The sequence below is a fragment of the Palaemon carinicauda genome, chromosome 11, assembly GCF_036898095.1.
Source record: "Palaemon carinicauda isolate YSFRI2023 chromosome 11, ASM3689809v2, whole genome shotgun sequence".
Taxonomy (NCBI): Eukaryota; Metazoa; Arthropoda; class Malacostraca; order Decapoda; family Palaemonidae; genus Palaemon; species Palaemon carinicauda.
Window position 1 is genome coordinate 69,867,927 of NC_090735.1, and position 15,471 is coordinate 69,883,397.

The 15,471-nt window shown below is 38.2% G+C and overlaps 1 protein-coding gene across 11 annotated transcripts in view; it reads right to left on the bottom strand.

Annotated features, from left to right (window-relative positions):
- Positions 1-229: 229 nt before the first annotated feature.
- The window catches only part of tun (tungus), a 285,848-nt gene continuing 270,606 nt past the window's right edge, over positions 230-15,471 (bottom strand). For all 11 annotated transcript variants that reach the window (XM_068383106.1, XM_068383102.1, XM_068383098.1 and 8 more), the window contains one exon: positions 230-4,045. In XM_068383106.1, coding sequence (XP_068239207.1) covers positions 3,939-4,045 — 107 coding nt within the window. In that variant the 3' untranslated portion in view covers positions 230-3,938. The remainder of the gene's footprint in view (positions 4,046-15,471) is intronic.

A 15,471-nucleotide genomic window follows, 5' to 3' on the forward strand; every position in this document is an offset into this window, starting at 1 on the left:
GTGGTTGGTTTCCCTGATACTGACATCGACCTTAGAATTATGTTTATGATGCTGTGTTTTTGCAATTGTTGTTTGAGAGGGCTAGTCCTTTTCGGGGTTCTGGCTCTCCAGAGCCGTCAGCATACCTCTCTATAAGGAGCGAGTTGTTAGCTGATGGCAGTGCATGTACTTTCAGCCTTGTCATCTCCTACGTCATTCCTAATCTTAGGCATGTAATAGTGATACGTCGCTATTTACGGCGGTGTCGCCTCTAATGTCACAGCCTCCTTATACGACACTACGTTTGTGCAGAAATTTTTGCCGTTTGACAAAGCCGCCATACTTACAGACATTGTCGTTACTGGCGGCAGGTCTAGCCCCTTCATATGGGAATGTTTATTATGCCTCTGCCTTAGAGATCTCGTGATTGACGACAATGCCGTTACTTAAGTTTGCCGTTACTACTGGCAACATTTGTACCTTTAATGCATATGTTTTTTCCTTCCTTTTGAGACTGCCTTCTATAAGGTGGGTGGTTTATTATCTGTTGATCCCTTATTTTGTTCTTTCTTGTAAGATTATTGATTAGAATTTTTAGTCTTTCATTGCTACGGATATTTGCTCAGTTATTGATGCGTCGATGTTGTATCCTATTTGGATGACGGCTTTGTTGCCTTCCGACTAGCTTTTTCTCTCCTCGGAGATATAGAAGCTATGCTTTTTTATGAGCATATCCCCCCCCAACCAAATATATATATATTGATGTTAAGGGATAGCAATAACTTGTTAAAGACTATTTTTTTCAATCTAATGCCATTAACAGGGATTTGGATATAACAGGGATTTGGATATTTTGTTCTTTATCTCATACTTTATCACCAATTGCAATTACACAATTTGGTGATTACTATTCCCTTTTGTTGTCATCATAGAATGTTACTAATCCATTCTTTTCAGCCTTTGGTGATTCAAAGAGACAATTGTACTCATAACCTTTCTTTTTCTCCTTACAGGCGGGGTCTTCAAAGGAGATGCACTGCACAGAGTGCAGATTTGTGCCAGGACCGTGAGGCATCCCTGCGGTCTAGATACCTGCAGGACCCATGCCAAGTGCCGAAGGATGAAGGGCCCAGTCTCTTACTGGGACCCTCTGGACTGCATTGTGTGCAAAGACTTGCACCACTCGGGGTGGATATCCAAGGATATCTCTGACAACGACTGGATGTTCTTTCAGAGATCCCTTTGTACCTGGGTCAGGGGATTTAAGAAGAATGCTGACCCGAAGGCTCCTTACCTTCCATCTACGGAGTGGAAGGATATCCTCTTCGGTAAGGCGGCACTGGATTCGGTATTGGGCTATTCCCAGCCTAGGCCTATACAAACCGCCCAATTGCAGCAAATTGTGCCTTTTCAATAAGTGTTCTTGCTTATAAGGGACATGTTTCTCTACATAAATTTGCCTGTTACTCGTGTGATCAGAAATTACACAGGAAAAAATTGAATTCTATTCCATTTAAGTACCTGTAACTGAAATTAATAAGTAAATTTCATATGCACAAATAAAAAAAAAGTTTTGAATGCAGTGGTATATTAGAATTCAAAATAAATGCAAACTTCAAATCTTCTATCAAGGAAATATAGCTTTCTCATACGTCACCTATTTCTGTTCAACTCTCGTGAAAACTTCCCTAATTAATGTGAAAAACTTTTAACTAAATATTCATTATGAAATAGTCAGGAAAAAAATAATTTGACAACTGATGTTTTAAGTAAGCTTTTCTCATAGTTAACTAAAAATATATAACAGTCCCCAAAGAAATTTAGCCAAACTAGCTCTGCCTCAAAGAGTTGTGAGATTAGTTAATACATGACAGTTGGAAATTTGGTTTTAATTGTTTTGGAAACCATTTATATCTTACTTCATTTATTGTTGTTTAAATAGCTCCCTGCAGTTTGTAGAAAAATATTTCAACAGCTATTTCTTGATAAAATAAAAGTTAGATAGAAAAACTTCATGTACAGTTATAAGATTACTATCACATCATAAGTGTTTTTCATTTTTCTGTACTACATAATACCAATGTTGAATTACTTGGGTTGATTCTATAAACAAATTATCCCTCTAAGTACGTTGGAAATACTACTCTATTATTTTCCATAATTTTCATTGTTCAATAACAATTTGATGACTAACGATCATGGTAGTTGATAGGTACTTTTATAAATATCACCAACAATGAATGCTAAGTAAACATTTATTGAAGGTGACCACATCATGATAAATTGTCCAACAGCGTTTATTCGATCTTTAAAAAACTATAAAAAATAAATAAATAAAAAACTGCCATAGCTAAGCTAATATTAAATGCTTCAAGTCATCGATACCTATTAGAAATGTTACATAAAACCTAACTTGTTTCACAGCACAAAGTCCAAAATCAAGTAGAAGCATAATTATGAAAATGAAATGTATCAAGAACATTGATACTTATTTCAAGTTATTAGTTGTTTACTGTGTTCATTAATATGCTGCTCATAAGAACACAACATAGAAAACTAAAAGTAATTTAAAAAAAAAGTGATAGTCCTGGTACAGGTATTAGGTTAACTTCAATTTTCACTTAATATTAGGGGTGCCATTACATCAAGTGGACTTCAACATTTACCACATAGGTCAAAAGACCACCTTTAATTGACACAATACTTCTAAGCATAGTATAGTTAGTTATATAAAAAAAATTATTCCAATTATTTTATTCGTTTCACTTTTTAATTGCTTTTAATTCAAATTTAAAAGCAAACTGTACACAATAACTCTTCATCGTTGCCAATTTCTTATCTGACATCAATTTACCTTCTGATGATGAGAACTTTTTATTTGGTTCTGAAAATGTACCCGTTACATTAAAAGTATGACAATACAGTAACTATGTCCTCACTGCCTATGACATTGAAAAACTATGATAAAATCCTGTAAACACAGTATGTAAGTTAATGGTATTATTAAAGGAAAAAATACATTTGATAGTCAACAATATGAGTTGGTACTTCAAAATATTGTTAATCTTACCGTTGGCTGAAAATTACATAATGGTCTGCTAAGAATATAAAGGGAGACATGAATTTCTCAAAGCAGGCATCGTATCTTGAAAGTACTGTACAGTAAAAAATAAGTTATCTTTTACGTACAACTGCATTTCATAGGAAGTTATGCAAAATAATGAAAGGGATTTCCTCAGCACATGCTATTATAATTCATTTCATAATTTATATACCAGGAATACTACCTACCTTTCGATGTATCTTCTCACCAACCTGATAACTTCATTGTTGACCATAACTTTGTTTTTCTAAGACATTGCAATCTAAACACAATATTTATGGCTTAATTTAAATCTAATTTATAAATACTTTTCTCTCTCTGGAAATCTATAACCAGTGTTAAAATAATGTATGTGAATATATGGCATAGTGTTATGTGAATGAAGTTTTATCACAACAGATATATGTATATAAAAAATAATGAAGCATATTGTTATCACAAATACAGTAATCATTCGCCCAGAACTGACTTTTTTGTTAAGAAACTGAAACCCAGTTTTCTTTTCGTAAAGGAAGCATTTCCACATACAGTATATCAAAAATTTGCAAAACATGAACTATCATTCAAAACAAAGGCCTCCACAACCTAACGAGTAAAATGAAAGAAGAAATGCATTTTAACCCTTGCATGAATATTTAAAATGAAAATTACATAAGTCTATGAGTCTAGTCTCATACAATTGGAGGTATATATACTCTATACTTTCTAAAGATTTTCACAATAAGAATTTAGCAAAATTATTTTATAGTATTTAATGGAATAGATGTCAATAATGGTCAAAATAATCTAGTGATTTTTAACACAAAAGTTGAATGAAAGGTGTTTGCCTTAGTGGCATTTAATGAAAACTATATCACTACAGATTTTTGTAGAACCTGCGCACAAAATCTTCGAGATTGTATACTGTCCCAAAGCCTCTTTTGGGGTCCATGCTGATGAAATCATCCAAGTTGTGCACAGCCTCTGCATAAGACAATAAACAAATTAATTCTTCCCCAGTGGCAGGAGATAAATGACATCTGCAATACAAAAGAATTGCAAAATGGTTCTGCAGAAGAAACTAATGTAAATATGTAAATTGCTAAAGAGTGAGAATGATTAAACTTACAAATAGCCTCTTAGCCCCTGCAAAATTAAAATATGGGTAAGTTGTAACTCCACAACACAGCATTTTGTGAAAATATAGTTTCTTAATTTAAGACAACTTCAGGAGTTCAGATATGTTTTGAAATTAGAGTAAAAGGGAGTCACACATTTTCATCTGTTGTAGTACATATATCATTTTGGAATTTGTTGTTGCTTTGTCAAGTGTAGACGACACTATGTTCTGATTGCACTAACACTATTTCAAACTTGGTAAATAATTTGCTTTGTTTTAAATCTATACTGCTTATCCAATTTTGCATTATGGTTTGACTAGTTGTTTCTCACCAAATAGTATACAAACATTTCAGTTCCTTCCTATGGAGATATATTTCGGTGACAGCTGAAACTAGCCGTAAAACTTAAAATTTAGTGAGGTACTACTCTTCTCCGCTAGTTAGTGGGGGTAGACCATCCACCCCTCTCACACTCACAGTAGCTAACACAAACCATGTTTTATTTAGGGTTGATGGAGAGTGGACGTTGTCAGTTCTCCTCCGCTTTATTTGGTTTTAACATCAAAAATAAAAAACCAAATGGACTAAAATTTCAAATTTTCCTTTTCCTTCAATGAGGAATGGTGTTCGTAAGTGTTACACTATAGTTTAGGTGTAGGAATGAGAGCAGAGGCAGAGTGTCCTTTCTGGCCTTCCAGTCAAGGGAGAAATTCCTTCAAGGGGAACCCAGAAACTAGCTTCGGCTACGTTTCACAGGCAACACTCGATGCCAACCTTCAACTTGAGCTCTACTCATTGACGGGAAGCATAGAGCGCTGCCCGGAGACCTACCTCCAGGTGTAGACGACTTCTCCTTTAGAGGAAAAGATAACCTTCACCAGCTGTTGGTGATGTTCCCCTCCGAGGGAAAGTTACCCTTCACCAACCGCTATCCAGCAACCTATCGCTTACAAGGAATTGGCAACAGAGGTTAATTGCCTTTCCCACCAGCAGGAGAGATGGTCTTCACCTTATTATTTTCCCTCCAGAGGATTCCTCCAACGGGATTGGATTTGCCCATTTCCCGCAAAGCTCTTAGGAGCGTAACAAAGTAGGAGTTAGGTGACTGCTTGCAGTGCCTGCTGTTCAGCGTCATACCCTCAAGGTACAACGAGTCTTTTTAGATGCTGACCGCTTACACACATCGCCTTTCTCGTTGGCAAATCTTGTAGGCTCTAACTCCCAAGAGTTATCTCCTATATTGTTCTTATTGAGCACAACAAAGCTTATGGAGCTTTGTGAGGCCAGAACTTTTGGGATCTGTGCCTGACAGTTTTAACTTCTTACGAGGAGAAAACCTCTCGTAAGCTATAACTTTTCAGAGTGATGGCCTTCTTTATGCCTCCTGGAACATAAAGCTGTGAGGCCAGGTCCTTCAGGATCTGTTCCTCATAGTTTCCACCTCTTACGAGGAAGAAACCACCCCTAGCCTTTTAACTCTTTGGGGTTATGAACTATATCGTGCAAGGAGCACAAACCTCATGAAGCTTTATAAGGCCAGGACCTGGCTTCATAGTTTCAAACTCTTAAGAGAGAGAAACTTATGTTCCTTAACAAGAGAATGATGAACCTAACGTGCTAACGTGCTTAACCTTTCACTCAGGGAGGTTAGGAGGCGAGGAGCTCAAAGCACAACAAACAGTTGTGGGAGATAAGTGCGCAACCACAGCTATGCGCTAAAAGCCCATCACATATGCATCTAACCCACCCCTCGCCAACTGGAGAGGGTGTTCCGTGCACTCGCCTTCCTAAGTGCTTAATACCTCACTTGCCCAATCAAGACTTGTTGTACAGCACATAAGTACAGTGAAAACAGTGCAGATTTCTCTATGTAATACATCTTATTATAAAATTGTCTTCTCACTATGAGTAAGGGGAGAATTCCTATAAAGCATATGACAGAGGTGGATGCCCCACAGGTCTGAACCTTGGTTGGACTCCATCCTAAGGGTAGTATAGCACGTCCCATTCATGCACTCTCTTCATCCTTTAAACATGAGTTCCTACACGAGGGGATACACTAAGGAAGTGGCCCTTCAGATTGAAGTCCAGACTATGCTGGAAAAGAACACTCCAGGAGTCCGATATGGGTTTTCCAGCCATCTGCAGTTACCTTTTTCTCGTAGATAAGGCATCTGAAGGCTGAAGACCAGTCATAGACCTATCAGCTCCAAACGAGTTCATTCAACAAACCGCGTTCAAGATAGAGAGGCTCAAATGGTCGGACAGGCCTTTAGACCAAAAGACTTTGTGCTCACAGTGGATCTCAAAGACACGTACTCCCAGATCCGCATTCATCCATCCTCAAGGAAGTACCTAAGGTTCTTTCCCAACAGCAAATATACCAGTTCAAGGTGCTGTGCTTCGACCTGTCCACAGTACCGCAAGTTCCCACATGAGGATTTTCCACCAATGGCAACTTTGGTGCACAAGATTGGAACCGCCTGCTTCATCTCTTAAGACGACTGGCTGATTCTACCAGAATCGAGGGAAGCTCTTCGCCCTCATCGAGATAGAGATATAGACTCTTGTGAATGTTGCCAGGATCTGGGGTTATGGTACTCTGGAGAAATCCTATTTGCTACCAACACAATCTGGTATACTTAACGATGAACATAAGACACTATCTAGACAAAGTAATTCCGTCCTAAACATGATTGGAGAGAATGAAACGAGTAGTAGAACCGTTTCTAAGACGAGACGAACTGCCAGCACATCTTTGACAGAAACCGCTAAGAAACCTCGCCTCCCAGGAGGCCCTGGTACCCAAAAGACGTCTACACACTCGAACTCTCCAGTGGACGCTGAAGACATTCTGGTCTCAGCACGTATACCCGCTGGATCTAAATACTTATAGGGTTGGAGCAGTAGACAGACCGGCATTGATGGGTATGAGATATCAACCTACTCAGGGAAATAGATCTACTCTCTCCTTCCTCGAGATAGATGCTCATTATGGTTGCATCAAAAAGGGGGAGGCTTACTTGTAGCAACATTCTTATTCTGCACATTGGTCTGAAGCCGAGCAACAATGCTACATAAACCTCCTGTAATGAGAGCAACCTTTTAGCTTTCAAACTCTTCCAACAGCCCTTTTCAGGACTCCCCATGGTACTGAGGAGCGAAAACACCACGGTGATGGCTTACATATACAAGCAAGGAGGTACTTTCACAGTCCTTGGGCCATCTAGCTGTAGAGATAATAAGATGGATGGAAGACAACTCAATAGCCCCTCATTTCGCTGTATTTTGAGCAAGAGAAACATCTTGGCGAACAAACTGAGCAGGAAGACTCTGGTAGTTGGCTCAGAATTGTCTTGGAATCAACAAATAACCAACAAAGGCTTGACTTTGTGAGGTTTGCCTCAATAGACCTATTCACGTCGTCTCTCGACCGGAACTTTTCGGGGTACAATCTGGAGAGCTATACACTTTTTCCCCTATCTGCCTAGTAAGGAAGAGATGAACAAACTACGGATATCGCAAGACTTTTCAATGACTCTAGCTCCAATGTGGTAGCATGCAGAATGGTTCCCGGACCTTCTACATCTGCCCAAAGAGACACCGAGAGAGCTCCCTCCGCTCCTCGATCTTCTCCAACAATCAAACATGCAGATAACCCTAGTACAGTAGTTGCTTCTCCATATCTCATACTTGGAAGTTGTCCAGCAACTTCTCGCGGCATGGGGGTTTTTGTAACCAGTTGCAAAAAAAAATGTCTCGATACCTGCCGAGAGTCATCAACCGCTACCTACTAAGCGAAGTATTAGAGTCGACCTTGTGGTTGGTGTCGTGGAAGGGATATCCCACCTCTCAGTGTCACTACTCGAATAATAGCGAAGTTTAGTTGTACCTCGGGGAGGACAAACTCTGTTCAGTGTCGGCGGTGAAAGGCTATCATTTAGCTGGAAGCCTTGCCTTTAAACTAAACGGAGTTGATATTTTCTCCTCGAAGGAATTCTCTTTCATACTCTCTCATACGCAGTTCCGAGCATACATGGCCTAGAAGCTAGACTGCCTCCCTGAAATGTAGAGCAGGTACTACAATCCTAGGAAATACACCTAACAAACCCTGAGACGGTCCTCAGACTGTGACTGGACACTAAAGACGGTTTTCTTGTAGCTTTGGCCTCTGCCAAGAGAGTCGCGGAGCTAAACGGTCTGTCCTATGACATCGCCCATTCTAGCTAGGGGATGGGGACAAATGACACTCAACTGCATCCCTGAGTTTTTTGCTAGGCTCAGAATCTGGCTGTAGCAGATCCTTGATTCAGGACCTTCTGGATTACAAGTTTCTGTACTGTCATAAATGATCCATGGTTCAAGCTCGACAGATCAATAGACTGCTAGCCCAAGTAGAATCAAGAAAAGAGTTACATGGAACTCATTCTCTTTCTGGATCAAGAAGATGATCGAATGAGCCCTCCATGCGGACTCGTCCCCTCTTGACCATAGACCTAGAGCTGATGACGTCAGGGGTGTTAGCATGTCCCTGGTATTCAGAAAGAATTTCAATGTGGCGCAGGTCTTACAAGCAGGTGTGTGGAAACGTCAGTCTACGTTCACCCCCCATTAGCTGCAAGATGTAACCCACAGGAGCCTTGACACATTCTCCACAGGTCCTGCGGTGACTGCACAAAACATGATCAATAACACCTCGCTTCCCTTGTAGGACAGGTAGCAGTCAGTTGAGGGTAGATGTTACCCGATTGTAAGTCTAGTGTGAATGTACATATGACTGGGCTTTTCATCTTTCATTCTCCTCTCTCTTGGGGCTTGAGCAAGCCGAGGAACTCTAGCTGACCTCCTATGACTGTATGTAGGTATCGTCGTCCCATGTGAATCCTAATATATGCATGTACATTGTTACATCCCAAATCTCTCTGGATCGGGTAACATCCAGGTCAGAAAAAGCATAGCTCTGAAGTCTTACATTGACGAGTCACATTGCTTAGTTTTCACACCTTCGTACAATTGTTCAGGCCGTTATCTCTCATTGGGAGTTACTGTAGTGAGGTTATAGGGTGCGCTCTTCCACAGCTCATGCAAGCATAAGAGTTGCAACAAGGGTAAGTGACTAACCAGTTGGTTTTGGACTTCAATCCAACTAAACATGAGTTTCCATGAAAAAGAGCTTAAAGGTTTGTATTTGGTGCCAGAACAAATGACAAATTCAGAAATAATTTCCATTTTTGTATTTTTCCTAAAGCCCTTTACACATACTGGCCTGTCATCACCTAACACACATCAAGTCCTGCCAGCAATTGCAAAGTGGTTTGTGTTAGCTACTGCGAGTTGGTCTACCACCGCTAACTAGTGGAAAGAAGTAGCAACTCGCTAAAAGTTTTACAGCTAGTTTCAGCTGTCGCCGAAATATAACTCCATAGTAAATAGCTTCAGGTTTGTATGGTTAGGAAAAATACAAAATATTTCCAAATGTCACTTTTATTTGCTCCCTTTGAGTACATGCTAAGTATGTATCCTTAGCTAATAGATCTCCTACCTCATTCAGCCTTATTTTTAGACATTTTTAATTGGTGTACATATAGAGTAATTTGTCCATCTTTTGGTGGTTCTATAATTATTTCTGAAATAGACAGCTTCAAATATTTAATCCATACCTCAAGGTTTATATCGTAAGGTATCAACATTTCTTCAAGAGCCCTCCTTGCATAAATTTATCTCCTATAAAATTCCTTTTTTTAAAAGCAACACCGTAATCTTAATTTCAGTTCCTATTCTTTAAAATCTGCCTAGCATTGAAGTCTTCACTTGTTACAGATTATGCTTATTCTTTCTAGGCTTTCCTCTTGGATGGTGCTTGGATGAGTTAGTCAGTCATAATGATTATGGACAAGAACACTAATCTACATCCCTAAAGAAAATTCTTTCCCAGTGAAGTATCTCACAAATTCACATGCACTAGATGACATCATGACCTATTCTTATTCATAAACCTTTGGATTATATATAAAAATGTTCAATCTGGCTTTTCAGATTCAATCTAGCAATATTTATCTTGAAAAGGAACATTTTTCAATCAAGGATGGGGAAAATTCTACAGCCATATTTTCACACTCAAGAAGTTTAAGTTAAATGCTACTGCTCTTCAACAAAATCAAAACCTCTTCAAAGTCCCTATCTTTAACTCGCCTCAATAGTCAAGTCCCTGTTAACCATCTCTGAATGGTCAGAATTCTCCACCTTTTTCTTTTTTTGATACTGAAAAGTCACACTGATTAGTATCAGGAGAATTTCACTCCCTTTACAGTAACCTTTCAAACTATGCATTCTTGTAGTGTCACTGATGATATACTTTTTAAACTATCACTACCTTAATTATTTCTCTGAATCTCTCTTGATGTTCATATTGCTTTAGTCTCCGGAAGCTTGGAATAGCGATGTAAACTCTTAAAATTGAGAAATTTCCCATCTACCTTTCTAATATACTACTGTTTCTAGTAAAGCAATGAGTTACCAAGATCTAACAATAATAAAATACTGCACATGTCATATTGCTTATTCTTATTCAGTCTCGATGCTGACTTCAGAATGAGAAGACATGTGCTATGTATCTCCAGATTTTCTATTTTGCTTTCTACTTATTTTAGTGGTTTAAAGATGTCTTCTGCAGATTTGTTACCAACTTCTGAGTTGTGAAAAGAACTGTATTTGGGTGAATATGATCTATATTTTCTCTGTCTAGTGTCAGGGACCTTTTTTTTTTTTAATTTAGAGAATTTTGTGAGGAGTATGTAGGCCTCACTGTTCCTCTTTGAAAAGTGTTTCCTGGTTCTGATCAGATTAAAGTTCAAAGGGTAATAGTAACCTTAGTTTTAGTTTGGGGGAAATCTGGAGAAGACTAGGCTAGTTGATTATAGTAGGAATAATAATAATAATACCACTCCAGACTTTGACCTTGCTACATCCTAACAAGTTTAGTTTTGATAGTTAATGAGCTTATTAACTATTTATTGTCATTAGCTTCTTTTGTAGAAACTCAAATGACCAAGAAGTCTTCAATTCAGGCCTAACCTGCCTTGCTTCAAACCCTAGCCTAACTTTTAAAGCAGTAGCTAGTGGTTGGAATACACCATTCAGTAAGGGTTCTGATGAGGTACACTGCACATCCGGATTCGAGATTCTCTCATGGAGAATCATATTCTTTATTTACTTTAAACCCTTGCAATCCAACATTTCTAGCTACTCTTTTAAGATGGCTTGATTGCAAAGCAGAAGACAGAGATAGTAGCTTAGATCCTTATATCTCCTGTCTCGTTAAAGTAAGTACAGTACACTACAGTACTGTATATCTCTAAGCACCCCTTATCCCTTTTGTGCCAAGATTTCACTCTACTTGATAAAATAAACGTCCTTTAACAAACTCTTATTACTAATTGGATAGTGTTACAAATTGTATGATTCCCTTAGGCCAAAATGTTTTGTTTTATAATCAATATCTTTACATATAATCTTTTAGTGTTTGGTTGCATCATGCTTAAATGACTGTGTGCATCAGTCGCTTGAAAGCTCAGCTATTAGCTCATCATAAGTTTTACTCTTACAAGAGAATATAGAGATTAGAACCTCACTTGCATTAATATATATATCTACTAAGGCACTTCCCCCAATTTTGGGGGTAGCCGAGAAAAAAAAAAAAAAAAAAAAAAAAAAAAAGGGAGGGGGGACTTTTCTTCATCTCATTTCTCTCAGCCTAATGAGGGATTCAGCAGAGTTTGGTTGGTATTCCGAGGGGGCCAGAGCCCACCTTCCCCCATTATTCACCACAAATGAAGCTTCATATTCTGAGTCCCCCACTGCCGCACTACCTTGGTGACCGTAAGAAGCAGTAGGGCCTATTGGAACTGCGTCACAATCGCTCGCCATTCATTCCTGTTCTAGCATGCTCTTTTGCCTCTCCCATCTATTCTCCTATCATACAAAGATTTCTTCACTCCACCCATCCACTCAAACCTTGGCCTTCCTCTTGCATTCATCACCTTCAGCAGACAGCTATTTTCTATTCTCTCTACATGGCCAAATCACCTCAATACATTCATATACACTCTAGCTGCTAATACATTTCTTACACCAGTTCTCCCCCTTACTACTTCGTTCTTAACCCTATCTAATCGAGATACACCAGCCATACTCCTCAGACACTTAATCTAGAACACACTCAATTTCTGTTTCTACGTTACTTTCGTTTCCTACAACTCCAATACATATATCACAATTGATACAATCACTTTTTCATACAGAATTCACTTTACATTCATTCCTAAGCCTCTATTCCTTATCACTCCATTTACTGCCACATGACTTGGCATCCTTCATTCTCTCTCTAACGTACATCTGCTCCACGCCACCATTTACAGCAACAACAGATCCCAAGTACTTAAACTGATCTATTTCCTCAAGTAACTCTCCATTCAACATGACATTCAACCTAACACCACCCTCCCTTCTAATGCATCTCATAAACCTTACTCTTACCAACGTTAACTCTTAACTTCCTTCTCTCACTCACCCTCCCAAACTGTTACTGTCCCATATAGAACAAAAAACGTAAAAGAAATAAAGTAAATGCATGGGAAGTAGGGCGGATATTGCCGACCTTTGACATTGTCTCGTTGATCTATGGGTTTTGTGGGAAGCAGTTCAAGCCGCTTTCATTATTGCTGTGTATTTGATGACTTAAGCACACGTGTACTGAATCTGTTTCCATGTCAACAGATACACCGGGGAGAGGGGAGACAAAGTGAGAACCAGTATGGTGTGGTTACATCACCTGCCACTGCTACCCTTAGGCGAGACAAGCCCTCAGACCCCCCAGCAATGTAGGGGAAATAAGAACACCCAGAGTAAATGGGTCGAAGCCAGTTAAGTTCGAGTCTTACTCGTGAGTCGGCAACCCTCACTAGGCCCACCTGCCATGGTAAGCCTACCTCAACCATGGCGGAAGTCCATACGCCATAAGACGTCCAACGATTTCTTTTTGTAATAATTCGTAGTCATATAAATGTCTCCCCAAGTGTTCGCTCTCCCCGTGTGTAATTATTGTATTAGTTAAAAGTTAATTCCAATGTATTTGACTGATGAAATCATCTAGGAGACAGAGAGAAACTCATAATTCTTCTGTTATGTAATATTAAGATTTGAAGTTCTATTTCACTCGCTTTGAAGAAGATTTATGATAATTTTTGTTGTGAAAATTAACTTGGACAATAAATCCTCTTACGATGCAACAATTGTCTAATTCACCGCCTCTAATCATGTATTGTTATGTAAATAACCCACGCCCTGTGACATTACTAATCGACCCAGCTTCTCCGATTCTGAAACCAATACAGTATCATCCACATATAACAACTGATTAACCTCACAATCATGATCACTCTCAATTATCGGTTTCAAACCTTGACTACTCACTCGAGCATTCACCTCTCTCACAACTCCATCAACAAACAAATTGAACAACCATGGCAACATCACACATACCTGTCTCAGCCCTACTCTCACTGGAAACCCCTCACTTATTTCATTTCCTATCCTAACACACGCTTACTGCCTATGCATAAAATCCCAAGCAGTTGCAGGTCAGCTACCAACACCTTAGTACTTAAAAAGGAATATACAAAATGCAAGAAATGTAGCAGCACAAGTTCCTGCAAATCCAGTTAGTTTACTCGAGTTAACCATCCCCCCAAAATATAGGATAACATATTCACATCAGCCATTTCTTCTGTTTGACAATGATGATGGATCAGACAGGATTATTATATTTTCGACCACATCAGCCATTTCTTCTGTTTGACAATGATGATGGATCAGACAGGATTATTTTAATTTCGACTCAGAAAAATCTCCAGGTATTATCCAGTGCAAGCAACAGGTATGCATATGGGACGTTTAGAACAACACCTTTATTTCATCAGCTCTACTCAATACATGGTATCGTGAATGATGACGTTTTGCCTCTTGTTTTTATTTTAATGGCCAACAAAACTGAGGAGAGTTATAATAAGCTTTTGTCAGAACTAAAAAGTTTAGAGCCAACCTTATCACCAAGCAAAATTATGACTGATTTTGAACGTGCAGCCATTAATGCTTTTAAAGCAGCTTTTCCTAATTCAGATCAACAAGGTTGCTTTTTTATTTCTCACAATGTTTATTTCGATCTATACAATCAAATGGCCTGCAACAGTTGTACGAGAGTGATGCTGAATTCGCATTAAAAATGCGTATGATAGCCGCCATTGCATTTGTTCCTGTCGCAAATGTGGTTACCTCTTTTGAACATTTAATTGACAATACTGATTTTCCCGAAGAAGCCCAGTCTGTCTTAGATTACTTTGAGGATACATGGATTGGACGACCAAACCGTTGCTTAATACGTCGACCGCCTCGCTTTGATCATGTTCTTTGGAATTGCTTCGATGCTGCGAAATTATGTACTTGTAAGACAAACAGTGCCTGTGAAGGGTGGCATCGCTCATTCAGCGAATTAATTGGGGCATCACATCCTACAATCTGGAAAGTTTTAGAAACCTTGAAGGACGAGCAAGCGAGAAATGAAGCAATAAGGGAACAACGTATAGCAGGTGCGGAACCTCCCCGTAAAAAAATGAATTATAAGGAAACAGTATTAAGAATTCAAAGAATAGTCAATGATTTTGAAAACTGCGAACTATTGGATTATCTAAGAGGAATTGCTCATAACTTGTTGTTTTGAGTACAAAGAAGACCGTTTGTCAGATTTTTTTTTTTTTAAATGGTGTGTTTATTTTATTTTGCTTTGTTTTTAGAATGACTTTTGTGTTTGAATTACTTTTTTTTTAATAAATGCTGCTAGTGTATTAGTATATAAATAAATAAAATAAAATTTTTAATGGATGTTGCATTCTTTTTCTTTCTTTAAAATTAATGAATGAATTTATGAAATTTATGCCCAAAAGCTAAACACTGGGCAGCAAAGGCCATTCAGTGCTTAAACCTAAATTGAATATATATCAAAGTTTGTTAAAAAATAAATGAATTAATTAAAACCTATAATAAAAATCTGAATTAATATATATATATATATATATATATATATATATATATATATATATATATCTATCTATCTATCTATCTATCTATCTATCTATCTATCTATCTATCTATCTATCTATCTATATATATATATATATATATATATATATATATATATATATATATATATATATTTATATATTATACTGTATATAT